Genomic DNA, 17,930 nt, shown 5'->3' on the forward strand with positions numbered 1-17,930 from the left:
AATTTGCACAAGTTCAATTTGAGCTAATGGATAGAATTGGGAAGTATAAGGATTTGAACAAGAAATATGTGGAGTTGGAAAGCCGTTTGACTGGGATTGCAAAAGAGGAAAGTAAAAGAAAAGGTTTTGAGACTGTTGATGCAGAGTTAGCAATTAAGAAGAATGAGATAAAAGTTCTGAGGATAAAACTTGACACGGAACGTGAAAATATGAAGTATTTGGATAAAAAGCTAGCAGCAATGGAAAAACACAAGGACCAAATCGACGCCAACAACGCTACTTTGAACAAAACCAATATGTTGCTCATAAAAAAGATGACCAAGACAGACGAGCAAATGGACGAAGCTGCTGCACATGCTCGGATTATTAGAATCAATGCGCGAAATGTGGTAGGGGACATCATTCGCTATCGCCGAAGTTTAGCTGAAACCAATGCCTTTTTGGGAAAAATTAAGAACCGCGACTTTGCCTTCTTACCTTTGGCTAGAGAGGTGGTGAAAGAAATAGACTAGTGAATTTTGTATTTCCAAAAAAATATAATGAACTTATCAAGCATTAATGAGAAGGGACATTGACTCATCTTTTGTGCAAAATCTGTCTCTTGGCGAAAATGATTCAAGCTTACAACTCGAAAGGTATTACTCCTAACAAGCAATGTGACAAGAGAATCTATGCTTATGAGGTGGTGGCCCCCAAACTTAATTTGTTTACCAATTAAGCTCTAAATAAAATTAATTTGACTCATTTAAAGTATAATTAAATCCTTGCACTTAATTAAATTCTTCAATTAAACTCAAATTAATTCTTAAACATAATTAAAATTTAATTTGGCCCATGATGAAATTAAATTGGCCTCTTAAAAATTTAATTATGTTCTTGGACTTGATTTTTATGCAAATTCGTCCAATAATTATTTAATATGACCTTGGATTTGCATTGTTTTTTTATTTTTGGGCATAATGGGATACAATTAGGCCTTGAATTTTTTCTAAAATTGTAGTTGTATTTTTCAGCCTGCTTTCTCCATATTGTCAGCCTTTATTTTATTTTATTTTACTTTTATTTTGGAAAGAAATGAATTTTAAAAAATAACCTAGAATTGAGTTTGGACAATTCACAATAGATTAACGTGGCAATTCACAAATTTTGGGAAATCCAGACACCATTTTATTTCTTCACAAATTCAAGGTGGCCCAAAATAAGAAAACTCAGAAACGAAGCCGCTGGTTGCAATAACTGATCGTGGATCCATCAAATTCTTAATGTTCAAGGAAACCATTCCATTAACCTAGCTAGCTCAGATTTTTAACCCTATGACGGCGCATGTATGGTTTTGATCTTGTTTACCATAGCCATATTAATGTTAGATACCAATGATGGCACCACAAAGCATGCAATTACCAGTTCTGTACCATCACTGCTCTGCCAAAGGCACGACATGCAGTGTACTCTTGTTTGCAATCACTTTGCAATTCAAATGAACACTAGCTGCTGCAAAAATGTCAGCTTAATAGACCGCCAATCCAGCTACAAAGCATACATAGAGATCAAAATAAAAGCAACTTTCTTCTTTAGGAAATGGAGAGCAGGCTCTCTTTTTTTCTGGAACTCAGTTGAATCATCAATAAATTAACTGAGCCGACACTTTTATATCATTAAAGTCCCATACTGGTATGTAAGATAGAAAGCAAACAAGTTGAACACACAAAAAAAGATACATGGAGATTTGTTTCATACTTCTTCAAATATGCTGTTGGATTAACAGCTACTTTGAGAACTCTTCAAATAATATTTTACCAGTTAATTTTATCAGATGGAAAATAGAATAGGTGATAAGTTTCAAATTCCTGATCGTTTTATTAATAAAACATTAATATTGCATCAAATAATCAATTTAACCTCGAAGCTTAAACAATTAAATAAAATCCAATTCAATATTAGAATTTATGTTGTTAGATAAGGTTTCTTATATACTCTAACGCTTGCACCATCTAATTAATGTAAAAAAAATTATAATTGCAATCCACACAAAACAAACGAGAAAGATCTTTTTCACAATCTTGTGAAGGAATTCTAGAAAAATTTAAAAAAAAAAATACAGAGCTATTTTTTTTCCCTCTCCGCAAATTCAAAATCACAGCAGAAAGAAAATAGCTTAGAAAAGGAAAATAGAAAAGCCTATGTCCTTGAACCAATTACCAATAGTCTCCACAAGAACAAATCCCTTCCTTAAAGTGGTGAAATCGGTTAGCATCGCGTACAATGATATCCCTCTGTGTGATTGCTGACACCAGCTTACAAAATGAGTGACAATCACCACAAACCCTCAGATTCTTTGTAATCCTGATAGGAGTTCCGTCGGGGGTGGCAATAAGGCCAAATGCAATTGCCAACTTCTCACTATGTGCATGCAAAATTCCAAGCTTAACCTCCTCATCAACATCATGTAACACAGAGTTTGTATCAGGGACATAACCAGCCGATTCCAATTTCTGACTCAAACTCTTCAGCATCTCATAGATCTCCTTTGATCGAAGATGACTATTATCTCCAGCACCAAATCGATAAATAATGTTATCCACCTCAATCCAAGTATAACCAGGAATTTTCTTTAACCTCCTTTTGGCCATCAGATTCCTAATCTTTGCCACATCTTTCCACCTGCCAGCATTTGCATAAATATTAGAAAGCAATATGTAGTGCCCCGGGTTCTGAGTTTGTAGCGAGAGAAGCAATTTTGCTGCCTTCTCTGCCAAGTCTACCTGTCTATGAATTCTACATGCTCCAAGGAAAGCACACCATATCCCCTCATCTTTCTCAACCTCCATATTCTCAATCAATCTCAATGCCTGATCTAGCCTCCCAGCACGCCCCAAGAGATCAACCATGCAAGTGTAGTGCTTCACATCAGGCCTCACACCATAACTAACTGACATCAAAGAGAAAAGCTGAAGACCATCATCGACCAAACCTGCATGACTGCAAGCGTACAACAAGGAAATGAACGTGATCCTATTCGGTATTATTCCACTATTCAACATCATATGAAACAACTCAAGAGCTTCCCTGCCTTGTCCATGGTACCCATAAGCCCCAATCATCGCGCTCCACGAAATCACATTCTTTTGTTCCATCCTATCGAAAATTTCCCTAGAGGAATCAATACTTCCGCACTTAGCATACATATCAATCATCGCAGTCCCCAATTCAACATCCAAAGAATATCTCCTAGCACATACATAATCATGAACTAACCGAGCCTTATTCATAGCACCTAATTTAGCACAAGCATTTACTATAGTCACCATCGCAACCTTATCGGGCACAAAACCATCTCTTCTCATCTGATCAAACAAAACCCATGATTCGTTTGGTTTTCCACATTCAGCATACCCAGCAATCATGACTGTCCGAGTTACAAGGTCTTTCTTAGGCATTCTATCAAACAGCTGCTTAGCGTTGTCAATCATGCCACATTTGGCATACATATCCACTAAAGTAGAACACACAAAATTATCCAAATGTAACCCATTTTTCAAAACCGTGGAGTGAATCAATCTGCCCATAATCAACCCCATTGTATCCCTACAAGCCTTTATAACAAATGGTAATGAAAAGTTATCTGGTTTTGACCCTGCTCTAATAAGCTCCCTAAAAGTCTGAAAACAACGTTCATAATCACCATTTTTTACAAACCCACCAATCATAACACTCCAAGAAACTGGGTCTCTCTCTTCCATTTTATTAAACAAAAGATGAGCAGTGACCAAATCTTTGTGTTTTGCGCACATGTATAGGAGTTTGTTAGCAACAATGAGGTCATGAATAATACCAGTGGTAGTTACTTGGGCATGAACTTGTTTGATTTGGAATATGTTTCTACACTTGAAGAGTGTGGAGATAAAAAAATCAGGATCCATCATGTCTTTCATTTGGGCATTGGAATCTAAGGTGGATTGTTGAGGTTGCGGTATGGCGTCTGAGATGGCTGCAGCAGCTGTAGAAGCTGAGAAGAAACGAAGCATTCCATGGTTAGAGAAAAGGATGGCTTGGTTTTTTAGTTTGAACATCTCTATAGCAGTAGTTAATTGTTGATAGAAAGAAGAGAGAGAGAGAGAGAGAGAGAGAGGTTGATGATAGCTACAAATATATTGTTGATATGTTCATGTACCCAAGGTGAGCTTACAGGCGAGGGAGCCCTGTGAAATACCCCACCCTCAAAACCCAGCTGACGCAAATAAGAAAAGGTTGCAAAATTTGATGTATTCAACAGCAAAAGCAACAGGGACATCGACCCAAAAGCATTCATAACCAGAAGGATTCATAAAACCTGCCCAACAAAAATTCAATTTCTGCTCTGAGTGATCAAAGAATGCAATACGTTAACATAAGCAGAACTGAACTGAGCAGAGCCACCACTGTGAAAATAAAACTTGAACCGCAAATGTGTAGTTTTATGCCTCACTTTACAATATCCATTCTGTTAAGCTACAAATTACTAAATCCCAAGAAGGGAGTTATTAATCTAGACAAGAAACTAGCAATACACCCTCCCCACCGCACCCTTTCCTGCAGCCTTGCAATTTTCAATCATGTGTGTATACAAATCGGCATTCATTGGAGGGACATTAATGGAACACAGCCACTCTATTGCTGATTCAGTTGAACAAGGGGTGACCGTGGTATTAGAGAGGGCTTCAGTTCTTTGACCTCAAATGATTCATATGTATTATTTTCTCGAAATTCATCGAGAAGATTTTCCACTGGCATTGCCCGAAGTGATTCAATGGTCCCCTTGCTAGGAACATCTGGCTCACTTCTCGACGGTGTTGCGCCTGTAGGCTCATAATCCTGCACGTTAGATCAAGAGACGTATCGAGTGACTGTAATTTTATTTTGTAGAGGCCATAAATTCACCCCAAGCTAGATTTTGGAAAACGAAAGCATTAACAAAAAAGCTGTAAATTATTAGTAGATACTCTCTCCTACCATGGATAAATAATTGACACAGAATAATAACCCAAACAGTTAATCAGTTATTCGTCACCTAAACTTTCAGATGCAAACATTCGGATGTTAGTTTCATGCATTTGTTAATTTCATTACATGTCTGGCAACAGAGCTCAGCAAGCAAGACTTTCATCCTTCTATCTACGCCCAAGTAAAACATATTCCGCTGAAACAACAGGTATGCTCATAACATGAATGATGCATTTTTGCATCTAAATGGGGTTCAATTTGGTAATTCAACACGGTAGTAGAAATAAATGCATGAGCATGACTAGACCCCCTAGAGCATGTGATTTAAGAATTTCAAAACACATCAGTCGATTCCAGTATTGATTGGCAAAATTTCAACGAGATCCAAGCAGAATCACACACCACCATCCACTTGAATTGTTAATGACGTGAATAGTGCATCTCCAAGACTGAAGAAGATCAAACTAAGTTTTCTCATTTATTTACTAAAACTTGTAGTTGATCTATTTCCCCTTCAACTACTTGAACAGGGGCGCAGGTGTGCTCAACCAACTTACCATATATTGCTGCTCAAATGTTTCCTTTGCTCTATCATCGATAGCTGCAGCTTCACCAGAGTGATCCTCCCTGAAAGTCTCCAGCGTGTTTGAGTGAGCTTTAACAGCCTCCAAGATTTTAGACACAGATCCTTGCTCCTCCTCTGACACTCCTGTAAACAGATTCACATCAATATTAAATTCACGCCCCTAATCATAAAGTAACAAACTCGATGTGAATGCATGTCAAAATGCACTGATCCTCAACTACTATGCATAACTAAATCTGCATGCGTATGTTAAAAAGCCAGCTCAAACAAGTCAGAATCCCTTTCAAAGAAAAATATCTTGTAGATTAACTACGTTAAACATCTAGCGCAGTGTTCTCCAAACCGTATCTGGTTTTCCAAAAATCATGCTTCTACACTTACAGAAGGAATAGAAGACTGGATAATTTGGAATACTGAACAGAGATATTTAATGGAAGAGTCGTTGTCAAAAAAAAAAATACAAAAATAACACATTCAGAATCACTGTAAAACTCTCCATAGAATTGCCACAAGACTGTAATTTAATCAATTTAACTACCTATCATACAATATTTCAAAGAAATCTTAACCATGTGAAAGGTTAGGATTATTATACTCCAGGAAAAAAAAAAGGAAAGAAGAAAAGGAAAGATATACAACTTACTGTCAATGTGCTTGAGGACATCTTCGGAATTCTTTGCCACATCTTGCTCAGCTGTAACCCGTGCAGAACCAACCTCCGCATCATGCTGCTCTATGCTGTCAGATGCATTTCTTCACCAAGGCATTGAAAGGGAAAAGGGATGAATTTAGACAGGATGAGGAATTGACTTAATGACACAACTACGAAAATTAGATGCAACAACAGAACAACAAGGGCAAAGCTGCAATCATATATTGACCCATGCATTCTATGACCAGAGCCAAAACCACAATCCTTATAAAGATGCACATGTAGGTTCTATGAGACAGTGAATGTGTCAAGAATAACTAAACATTGAAGATGTCGAGAGAATATGGCATTTGTACCTCGTAAGGGATACCAATTTTGAAACATGATTGTTTCCCATCTCATTCACAGAGTCAAGTGTCTTCTCCCAGCGCTTGAAAGCTGATCCAGCAGTGCTTACACTAAAGTAAAGAAAAGGGAACAGACTTTATCAATTCCAACCAAAGAATCAAAGATATTGATTCCAACTACAAGCAGAAGACCATACATACCATTGCTGTAAGAGTGACTCCATTCTACAATGTTTGGTAGCTGAATAATCTGCAATATCCTTAGCATCATTCTCTGTCTGCATAGAAAATTCCTGCCATTTTCGTTTTGCATCTGTTGAAACATACTCCATCGAAGAAACATGTCCATCCAATACTGCTTTGTTTCCGGTGGCAGTTTCTCTGAGATCAGCAAGCCTTGCATCCACCTATTAACTTAACCATCAGCATCTGAACAATACATCTAGTATGAAATTAAAGATGAGAGAGAAAATACCAGCTCTTTTTGATGCTGAAGGTGGCTGGAAACAAGATGGTTGATATCAGCAACAAGCTTCTCCGCATCTGATTTTGATTGCTCCTGTACGGATCAAGCTTTCAGTTGGCAAGGCAGAAGACAACATATTCACTCGTATCTTTAGTTACTTTACCATGTCGCACCTCATAAGCCTTCTGAAAATCATCAATATTTTTCATTTGTACTGCATCAGCTTGCACCGCATGATTTTCCAGATTTTTGCATTGTTCCAAAATCTTATCAAGAAATCCATTCATGTATTCAGAAACCTCCTTTCTTTGCTCGCTACTGACATGGAATCGCTGTTCGACCCAAATGAAAGCAAAGTAACAAGAAATAAGAAACAGCAAAAGTTATATTGAAAGATCCAACTAGGATAGGTAAAAACAAGTACACATTTGGACAACAGTAAGCAGGTTTTCAAAGCTTATGAAGGAAGTACAAAGACCAAGTTACGGATAAATTAAGTGTTTAGGGAAAATATTAAGAACTAAAAAACTACATGCACTAGGTATCAATGAAATTAGGACTGGCTGCCCAAACCAAAATAAAAATTACAAAAAACACAAGGTAAGATAAAGGATCAAACCTGACGCATTTCCCTAGCAAAAAGAGCTACTTCCCCCTGGTGAGTTGATAGAGTATTCTGAAACTCATCGAATATGAAAGAAACCTGTCCAGCCTCTGATGCTAGATACTGAATTGAAAAGAAAATCAAACAAATACATAAATGTTGATGGAATGATTAAAGAAGGAAAAAATGATAAAACAAAATATTCAAATAATTGCAACCTACATCTTTAATAGACTCTGCACTGGAAGAAGCAAACAAAGAAATTTCCTCTAAGCCAGCTATAGAGCTGGCCTTGTGCAAACGGACCACATTTTGCACTGCCTCAATGTGAGAAATATACACAGCCCTCGAAGATGACAGTTTTTTCTTCAATTCCTCAATTGACTGAAACAAGATGACAAGCGTGGATGGTAAGATTATTAAGAAAAACAAAAAAAAATATCAACTTAATATCAAAATCTAAAGTACTATAACAACAATGCAACAATAATTCAGATAGCAAAATCAGTAAGAAAAACAAGACTGGAAAACTGTAACCAAATACTCTTCATACCTTACGATGCCTGTCCAAGAAAGAATTACCAAGGTCCTGAACACACTGAAGATGTTCATTCTGCCGAGATATTGATGTAGCTACCATGTTACAGAGAGAAACGATCTGTTGGGAGAGCTCTGTTCTAAAATTGTTAACCACTGATCTGTTATCAGAACTCAGCTTATCTTCTCTACCTGCACAGCATCTCGTAGATAGCCACAACTGTCAATTGCATAGCCATAAAGTTGACTCTTTCAAACCACATCAAAGACAACATACCAATCTTTTGAAACAAAGAAGCATTATCCTGAAGTGCTTTCTCCAAGTCAGACCGTAAAACACAAGCTTGATTAGCCAGAGCATTCTCTGTTTTGAAAATTCAAGAGCAATATTAAAACATTAAAACATCAATAAAATGTAAGAATAATAGTTAATCATGCCTGCTTTTCTCTGCTCAGATATGATAAAATCCCTCTCTTTCAAACTATATCGACACTTCTTCAATTCTTCTTCAGTACTCGTGAGCAATTTGATAGTTTGATTGAAGTTTTTCTGCACGTTTTTAACAGTTCATAAAACTCCATTCAAACATAAGAACCACGCTAAACAACAAATCAACCCAACTCACCTCAGTGGCACAAAGTTTGCTGCTCAAATCAGAACATTGATGAACCATGGCATCATATTTGTCCCGCCAATCCTCAGATTGCTGTTTGTAGCATGACATAGATTATTCTTGTAAATTTCAGTTTCAAACCAAAAAAATTATAAATTCACACCTTGTGTAGAGAACAAAATGCCACACACTAACCTTCTGGTGGGTTTCTATCAGAACTCCCATTTGTTCTATCTGATCTGCCATTGCCTGATCATGGTAAAGACATGACGAGAGCAAAAAAAATGATTTAGTACAAGTGAAATATCCAATGGCCAAATGAAGGCATAAATATAATTACAGCAACAAAGCTACTCTGTAAAATGGAAGTAATACCTTTCTTTCACTTTCCTCTTGATAATACCGCTCCTTCGGAATATAAACACCATTTTTCTCACGGGCAGCATAAACCTCTGGACAAGATGGCAACAGTTATTTCAACTTGGCTAACTGAGGCAACATAAATTACAATGGAATGTTCTCTTTATCACCCCTGGCAGCACCTCACCTGCCTTGAGTCTTTCAATCTCTCCATAAAGGTCCTTGATAAGAGTTGATTTCATCATCTTTTGGTTGACCTGCAAACAGTCATGGCATAAAAGATGAACCGACTAAAAAAACTACGACCTAATAGAGCTATATTTAAATGTTCAATAATATAAAGGGCTCCAATAAGCACCTGCAGGTTGAAAATACAAATAGGAAAGGCAACAAAACAGTTACCATATCTAAATTTCAATCCAATCCGTCTTCAAGAGAATAAATATATATACAACATATTCCTATTCATCGCTAAAAAGCAAGGTGCAATTCTAAGCTATACATAAATGTATGTCTTTTGAGATCTTAGCATCATTCTTCACATTAAAATTTGAAGTTGAAAAAATCCCAGGGTGCAGAACCAACTCAAACAAATAGGCATGCAGTAAAATACACTAGCTTGCATAACAGAATACTTCATTCAGGAATTACATTTGTCAATGGAACATAAAAACTATTAAACTTCACAAAGACAGTCTCCCGCCCAAATTCTATCAACTATATCAATTTTCTGGTCCTATTACGTGCATGGCCAGTGGTCATGTGCGCATTTACTTCTATATAAAACTTGAGAGCAATTAAAGAAATATTTTTAAAACAACTAAAACACTAAACAGTACAACTAACCTCCGGTTTATTTTTTATATTCTTAGCCCTGTGTGCATAATCCAGTGTACTCAATGTCTCCTCCAGGCAATGAACAGCTGGTGATACAGTTGCTATAATGCATGTTTTGGTTCTTCCTCCAAGTGAATCACGAAGTAGCCTAGTAAGCTTGCTATCCCTGGAGCAATTCAAGAATGTAAATAGAAGTCAAACGAAAAATCAACGTAGGATATAACATAATAACTGGGGTAGCAGGAAAAACCTGTAAGGGATATGCCCAAGATGCTCCACGAGAGCATTAATGACTCGCCCCAAAGTAAGTAGACTTTTGTTGATTTCACCAGCTTCTCTTGCACGTCCCTATTAAATAATAAGGATTACGAAGCATCAGATGGTTGTAAATTTAAATTTAACTAGGCATCCCAGAAAAACAATTCAGAATAAAATTGTATACCTCTCTAGCACCTGACCGAGATATATTTTCTGAACCAGCTAGATCCACCAAATTCAGCTTGCCACATTTGATTAGTTCTTCACCTTCAGGTGTTGCTTCCTTGATATGTATTGTAATAGAAAAGAGGGAATGTGACCGACTGTAAAAAGAAGACGGATTCTTTATACAACAAGAACATTATAATCACCCTTTGAGCATTAGAAAAGAAAAGGAACCGTTACCTTGATTGCTTGTTCAGAAAAGTTTCTGCAGTTCGACGCTTCGCAGATCCTCTTTCTAGTAGAGTGAATATCTCACTCGCACTTGTTACTATTTCCTCCTCTAGACCTCTTACAAGAACCCCACCTTTCCCATCCTCCATGAGAGGCAACTGCTTCTTTTGCTTCTCCTCCAATGCAACTCGAGAAATTTCCTCAGGAGCAAGCAAATCAGTAATCTCCTCGTTGTATAGTTCTAAGAATGTGACCTTCACACTGTATTCTGCATTTTGGCTTTCAAGAGTATCAAAAATTTGTTTAACCGCCCTAGGTATGACCCCTGCTTCTGGAGGCAGCTCTCCGTTAGGCCCACTCTGTCACATTTTACATCACATAAATAAATCATCAACTGACAACTGCACAATAGTAAATTTAAAACATCAAACCAACATGTAAATTAGATAGTCCCATATTATACCTTTGATCTTTTGCATTCACCTTCCATGGTGTAAGTTTTACCTGTACCTGTTTGACCATAAGCAAAAATGGTACAGTTGAACCCTTCTAGAACTTCATGAACAATTGGCACTACTGCTTGTTCATAAAGATCTCTTTGCTGTGCTGAAGGACCAAAAACCTACATCCAGCATTAAACAAATTATCAGACCTTGCCACAAACAAGGAAATCAAAGCAGCCCACCAAATTCAATATCAGAAAAAGAAATTCTGCAAACCACAACAACAACAACATAAATAACCCAGCAGATAACAATTCAACATACAATTAGGCATTATTCACATAGCCATTTAAACTTCAAAACTACCAGCGCAGAAAGAACACAATCACAAACCCGGGCAGTAAAATCTGTCACTAAAATCCCTTAACCGCAATGACCCACTTATAAAATCAAACCCTAAAAGCACCAAAACCAAAAAGAGGTGTAGAATCCACTAACAGTTATTTTCCAAACTTCAAAAATAAAATTAAACATTAAAAAAAAAACAAATTTAATCCCAACTTCACCTTGTCAAAAGTGAAAACCCTATCAATATGTTTCCCAGCGATATTCTGCGAAACCGCAACTTCTCTCTGGTAATCATTGCAAGTTACCACTTGCGGAGCATTACTCCTCAATTCGTCCTCGCTAAACGGCCTAACACATCGCAACCAGACAAAAATAATAAACTTTGTTAGCAGAAATAACAAAGAAAATAAGTATAAGAAACCAAAATAAAAAAGTTACCTGCAACGAAGAAGGACTTGCACATTAACGCCTTTCTCTTTGTCGTGTCGACCTGACATTTTTGGTTGTCTTCCTGGAGGAGAGAGAATCGCGCGTACTTCTGGTGCTAGATCCAGTCTTCTCTCGAGAGATCAATCTCTTAATCGATCTGGCGATCTCTCTTCTCTTCCTTTCTCTGTGTCTTTTCTTGGTGTGAAAATGTGGAGTGAGAGCGGGATGGAGATGGGGATGCGATTTGAATTTTGAGACCCGCTCGCTTTCGAAATCAAAATGAAATCCAACGGTTTGAAATGCATCGGGGCCTCCATTGTCCTTATATGGTAGCTGTTCGGGTTTTGTACTTTGACAATTTTGTCCCTGTGTCTTCCTTTTATTCGAATGCATTTCAATTTTTTTGGAATATTATAGATGTTTACAGACCCTCTGTGTGTGTATACTATACTGTTTGTTTTTGTATTTTAATTGTGTTTAGTTTTAAAAAATATTAAAATAATATTTTTTTAATAATTTCTAATAATTTTAATGTTCTAATATAAAAAAACATTTTGATTTATTTTTAAGTAAAAAATACTTTTAAAAAATATCATGAATATACATTGTATACAATATGAGTCTATTGCTAGAGTGTTATGTTCTTGCTTTATAATTTTTTTATTTTAATTTTATTATCAAATAGTTTTTACTTTATTATTAAGTAAGTTTTTACTTTCTTGATCCCAATTGAATTTATAATTTCAATCCACCTAGGCCTCACCTTCATCTTTAGAGGTTGAGAATCTATTGTTTGTTATTCATTCAAATAGCCCTTTGAAGTTTGAATTATAGTCATATAAAAGAGTGTTTATTAATTGATGTTTGAGAAAGTGATAACTTCTGTTTAAAAGTGCATTTTACTTAAAAAATTAATTGATATTTTTTTTGTGTTTTTCGATGATTTTGATGTGCTGATGTCAAAATTTAAAAAAATCTGAAAAAAAATTATTTTGATATATTTTTAAGCGAATAACACTTTTAAAAAAAATAATACACCACAATACCAAACACAAAAAAGATTAGAGAAATGACGAATGAGAAGTTAAGAATTTAATATTCGTTTTGTTTGTCAAAAAAAAAATGAAGATAAAGTGAAGAATCAATAGAATCGTTCCATTTCTTGCTTATAATTTTCAAATCTTTAATGTTTAAAAAAATTCAAACGATTTAAAATAATTTCCAAGCCAAGTTTAAAAAACTATTAAATAAAATTTCAAAATTTTAAATCTTATTCAAAATAAAATATTTTGAAAGCTAATATTACATTACATTTTTTTTAATATACCAACAACTAAAACGAATTACAATTAACAAAATCAACCATGTAATACCCTGTAAATTTTCAATGTCATAATGTTACTACGAGCCTTAATCTTCGATAAAACAGGGTAATTGTTTTTTTGTCATGCATTGGCAATCCAATCATATAATCACTCTCTTATCTTATGCTTTTAGTAATCTTATTTTGATAAAATTTCGGCAAAGTCTTCTATGTTCGAGTCATTAACAATTATTCTCTTCTCTTAAATAACCTGCATAACAACTCATGGAGACTCAATTTTTACAAAGCAACAACTCAGGTCAGTAAATCAACCAATCAATTTATAATAGTACACACCTATTAAAATTTACCAAGTACATTAAATAATTTAACCTTAACTTTTCATCAAGAGACAATTACATTACAAATATTTATTCATATTACAATTCTCATCCATTTGAAGTAAAATACACTATGATGATCTACCTGGTATTGTAACTTAGAAAATCAGTACCCTGTCTCAACGGGTGATATCCTAGAACAAAAACCTGCAAAACATATGAATTTAAATAAGATATTTATCACAACACAATTATGATGTACTAGATACAACATCTATATGGTTCTCCATAAAACAAACCTCCATAATTTTTTTCAAGAGTAACATAATCAACTCATCATCTTTACCATAATCTCTACTAACCTTGAGTACAATATCATCACCTAATCAAGGTAACTTCAAACTATATCTTTCCACCAGAAATTTACATGTCGTTCAAGAATCTGTCTCGATAACCTAATCCATTGTAACTCACCCCAAGGTTTTATTAATGGCATAAGCCTCTTCTACATACCTTACTCTATATCATATGTTGGATCGAAAGTGAATTCCCCCTTGTACTCTCTATCATGCATGCTCTTAAGTAATCAAACATTATACCGGTATCATCTTACGATTCCAAACAAGTATAATCAATAATTTATCAATTTTCATTATCTATATTAATCCTTTAATATTTGGTTTAACTTAATTTGGTCTAAGGTAACACATTCTTAATTGTTCATCTTACAACAATACTTTATGTACATTTGATCTCACGTACATCAATACACTTATCGTCTTCTTGGATTGACAACCATATTGCCAATAATGTACAAACATAGATGCATGTATTCTTGTCTCATTGGGCCACCAGGATAGTCCTCAAATCTCTTTCACATACAATGCTCAAATTGGCCCATACTTACACCCTTTTACATGGTTATAACAGCCCCCCTCTTTTTCTAACATGCTATTAAAATAGACTTCAAAATGCACCAAGTTATTATCCAACAACAATTCTTATATTGACTTCAATACACTGTCGGAATAGCCCTTTAGACACATCAAGTTGCTGTTCAAAAACAATCCTTAGACTCACTTCAATACGCTACTAAAATAGTCACCACTTTTATATATAATGAGCAGCCAAATCAGCCACTATTTTTACATGCAACAAGTTACTAAATAGACATCATTCCTATCATGAATAGGTTGTCAAACAATCACCATCCTTGTTATTGTAATAACTCAATTTTAGGTTTCCTAAAAAAATTGCCTTTTTCTTTCATAAAACAAAAAAAAATGAAATGAAAATAAAAAAATGAAAACAAAAAAAAATGAAAAATGAAAGAATGGTAACATGGCAAAAAAAAACAAAACAAGTTGCGAAGAGTTTCAAACGCGTGGAGGAAGCAAACTAAGATTTTGGACAAAATTGGAAGCCTAATTATACCCCAACAAACCTAAGATTGAAAGAAAATACAGATTTAAAATTAAATTAAATGATTATCAGATGAATTTGCATAGAAATTAAGTCTACAAACTTTTGATAATCCAATTTGATTTAATCATGCGCCTAATTAAAGGTTTGATTAAGTTTAAGAATTAGTTTGAGTCAAATTTAAAGATTTAATTAAGTGCAAGGACTTAATTAGATTTTTAAAAGGTCAAATTAATTTTATTAGGGACTGAACTGGTGAATACTTAAGTTTGGAAGCTTAATTGAGAATATTGAAATTTTAGAGGAACATATTTAATTTTTCCAAGCTCAATTGGGTGAAATTAGGGACAAAATTGCAAGAAAATAAAAATTTAGGGTCAATTAAAAGTCAAATTGAAGAAATTAAAGACCAATGACTTTTTTACAAAAAGCACGTGAATTCAGAGATCCAATTCGATTAAAAATACAGGTGAAATTGAAGGAATTAGAAGTTTGAAGGTTAATTAAGAATGAAATTAAAAATATCCAAAACCAAAGACCAAGTTAAAAAAACATGTTAAAATCATAGTGTCCTTTTCAAATTTTGCAAGGGAAAAATTGAATTAATTCTTGAAATCATAATTCAATTTAGAAATTAATTGATCAAACTCAAAGATTAAGTGTTGAAATCAAAAAGGGGTTTATGACATGATTTAGTATAGAAGTGCCAAAACAACATTGTTTCATTTAAAAGAAACAATGTGTTTTAACCAAAATAACATTGTTTTCGTCAATGCTAAGTAAAAAAAAAGTCAGACGACACATCGTCTGGAAATTATTCATTGTCTTCTTCCCAAAACAAGGGGAAACAGCCTATGTGAAAGGGAATTTTAGGTGCTATATTTCCTCTTTAGTTTGACTTCAATGACAAAAAGTTTGCTCTCCTTATTTTTTTGATGAACGAGGACCCTACCAAACTTACTTCAATCCTACCCTTGCTCTGATATATGTCTACAAAGATGGTCTAAAAACGTATGTAGAACCAACCTTTCCAACAAAGGTTGTTGGGGTTTCTCATCAAGGTTAAGAAGAATGAACAACCATGATATATTACCATGTGATGTCCCTTACCCTCTATAAATACCAACCTCATGATAGCCATGAAAAGTGGGGGACTAAAAGGAAAAGAAAGAAGAAAGATAGAAACGAAAAGCCCCCTTACACCAATTTTCTTTGGAAAAAAAAAAAAACAACCTTCCCCAATATTTTCCAATATGGTTACCTCAATAAACATCATCACCACCACCTTAAACACCTTCATATCAACCATAAGTCTTAGTAATAATAGAGAACCCAAAAACCAAAGCCTTTAATTGGTTTTTTTCTTTCTTCTCCACTTTAATAGCCACTGTGAGCAGCCACGAGCTCCTCCCGTCTAGACCACCACTACCCACCACTGTAGCCGCCACCAACAGCCAATGACCAAGACTCTCCCAGGAAATCAAGCAACATCAGCCCCTTTTACAACTTCCATAATGTTTCTCCTCATCCAGTGCAACTTCTCCATCGCCACTAGTGCCTCCAGGTGGACCTGCACCAATGTTAACCTCCATCATCAAGCACCACCATCAATGACTGAGCCACCATCTAGTGACCAGCACCCTTTGTCCAGGTAACTCTTCTTCTCTTTTCATGTTAATTCATTATTAAAATAGCATGCAAACGTGAGATAATTCACATTTTGTAGAGGTTACAACAAGGTCACCAGTCTAGGGTTGTGACCAAGTTGTATGGGCTAAACTTCAGTTAAACCCATATGGTTGGGCTAAGTCAAACCCATATAAAAAATGATTGTTGGGTCGTCTGTCAACCCAATAAATCAGGTTAAGTTGGGCTTAATCCCAATCCGTACTTATAGACTTGGGCCTCCGGCCTATAGGCCTAACCAAAAAGTTAAGGGTGCATTTGATTTTGTGCCATTTTTGTTAAGGAAATAAGGCCTCATTTAAATCCTTAAGGCATGTTTGCCAAACATAGCCTTAAGATATTTTCAATGCCTCTGATTTTAAGCTAAGGGTGTGTTTGGCAAACACGCCTTATTGCCTTTTTCTTTAGTTTTAGTTTATACTTATTTTATTGTTTAGCCAAACAGTCCTTAAAAAATCTCAAAAATTCTAAAAACATTCAGGAACCATTTTGAAGTTATTTATGGGTCCCTCACATATTTTTTTCCACTAGTTTTTACATAATATCGTGTTGTAGACTTACACTGTAAGATACAAGCCTGATATTAAAAACACCTAATTTTTCTCTAGAATCTTGAAAAAATTTCAAATATACAAAAAAATATATGTTTTTTTTCATGCATATGGCCAAATTCTAAAGTTTTGTTTTTCATTCATATTTTCTTTAAAAAAAAAATCGCATTTTTATCATGTTTTGAAAATACAAAATAAATATCATAACCAGTTTATGATTATCTATTAAGGTTTGACCAAAATTCCAAAAATTTCACAAAAATTAATTTTTTTAATTAATATTTGAGGCATGGATTTTATAATATAATGCATACTTCTTTTATTAAATTAAATGAATTAATAGCAATAAACATTAGGAGTTAGTTTTAGACTTTATTATTTGAGGGTATAAAATTAGATTGTAAAGTACACTCTTATATATTAAAGATACAAAATAAGAATTAAGTGCAATGCTAAAATTCAGGTCCTAGATCGGCTAATATTTAACCCGATAAGATAGAGAGTTCCTTATTAAAGGAGATTTTCCTTGAATCTTAGATAGATCAAAGAATAGAAACATGACCTAGAAAAATAATCAATTAATAATGCTACTTACCATAGGTAAGGTGCACTAGAGGTGATGCGTTTTCTTCTTGTATAACTAGTCTCTTACCTAGATTCTTATAGACCATTAGGTTTCCTAGTGACCATGATATTAGGTGGAGACTCTCTAAAAATCATAACTTTATGATTAAACCCAAAACCCCTTTCAATTCCAGGAGGCAGCTTCA

General features: G+C 34.9%; 2 protein-coding genes across 2 annotated transcripts; both read right to left on the reverse strand.

The window, feature by feature from the left end:
• Positions 1–1,962: 1,962 nt before the first annotated feature.
• Positions 1,963–4,210, reverse strand: LOC7467572 (pentatricopeptide repeat-containing protein At2g33760). The gene has a single exon (XM_002323386.4). The coding sequence runs from the start codon at positions 4,068–4,070 to the stop codon at positions 2,196–2,198; it is 1,875 nt and encodes a 624-aa protein (XP_002323422.3). The 5' UTR covers positions 4,071–4,210; the 3' UTR covers positions 1,963–2,195.
• Positions 4,211–4,320: 110 nt separating this feature from the next.
• LOC18106196 (kinesin-like protein KIN-5C) lies at positions 4,321–12,141 on the reverse strand. Its single transcript, XM_024587220.2, has 23 exons — positions 11,867–12,141; positions 11,647–11,776; positions 11,101–11,259; positions 10,647–10,996; positions 10,426–10,564; positions 10,234–10,331; positions 9,993–10,149; positions 9,334–9,403; positions 9,162–9,238; positions 8,982–9,035; positions 8,799–8,879; positions 8,611–8,722; positions 8,450–8,536; positions 8,189–8,364; positions 7,858–8,019; positions 7,651–7,758; positions 7,205–7,363; positions 7,041–7,124; positions 6,767–6,972; positions 6,575–6,676; positions 6,210–6,319; positions 5,538–5,689; positions 4,321–4,851 (listed from the first exon to the last, which is right to left on the reverse strand). The coding sequence occupies exons 1-23, from the start codon at positions 11,923–11,925 to the stop codon at positions 4,648–4,650; spliced, it is 3,036 nt and encodes a 1,011-aa protein (XP_024442988.2). The 5' UTR covers positions 11,926–12,141; the 3' UTR covers positions 4,321–4,647.
• Between the last annotated feature and the right edge of the window lie 5,789 nt (positions 12,142–17,930).

The sequence above is a fragment of the Populus trichocarpa genome, chromosome 16, assembly GCF_000002775.5.
Source record: "Populus trichocarpa isolate Nisqually-1 chromosome 16, P.trichocarpa_v4.1, whole genome shotgun sequence".
NCBI classification, from domain to species: Eukaryota; Viridiplantae; Streptophyta; class Magnoliopsida; order Malpighiales; family Salicaceae; genus Populus; species Populus trichocarpa.

Bases quoted from the DNA above. Each gene is read 5' to 3' on its own strand.
- LOC7467572 (XM_002323386.4), bottom strand. From the start codon at position 4,070: ATGTTCAAACTAAAAAACCAAGCCATCCTTTTCTCTAACCATGGAATG.
- LOC18106196 (XM_024587220.2), bottom strand. From the start codon at position 11,925: ATGTCAGGTCGACACGACAAAGAGAAAGGCGTTAATGTGCAAGTCCTT. The intron at 10,997-11,100 runs GTATAATATGGG...AAAATGTGACAG, and splicing joins GTGAATGCAAAAGATCAAAG to AGTGGGCCTAACGGAGAGCT. The intron at 6,320-6,574 runs GTACAAATGCCA...GCCTTGGTGAAG, and splicing joins AAATTGGTATCCCTTACGAG to AAATGCATCTGACAGCATAG.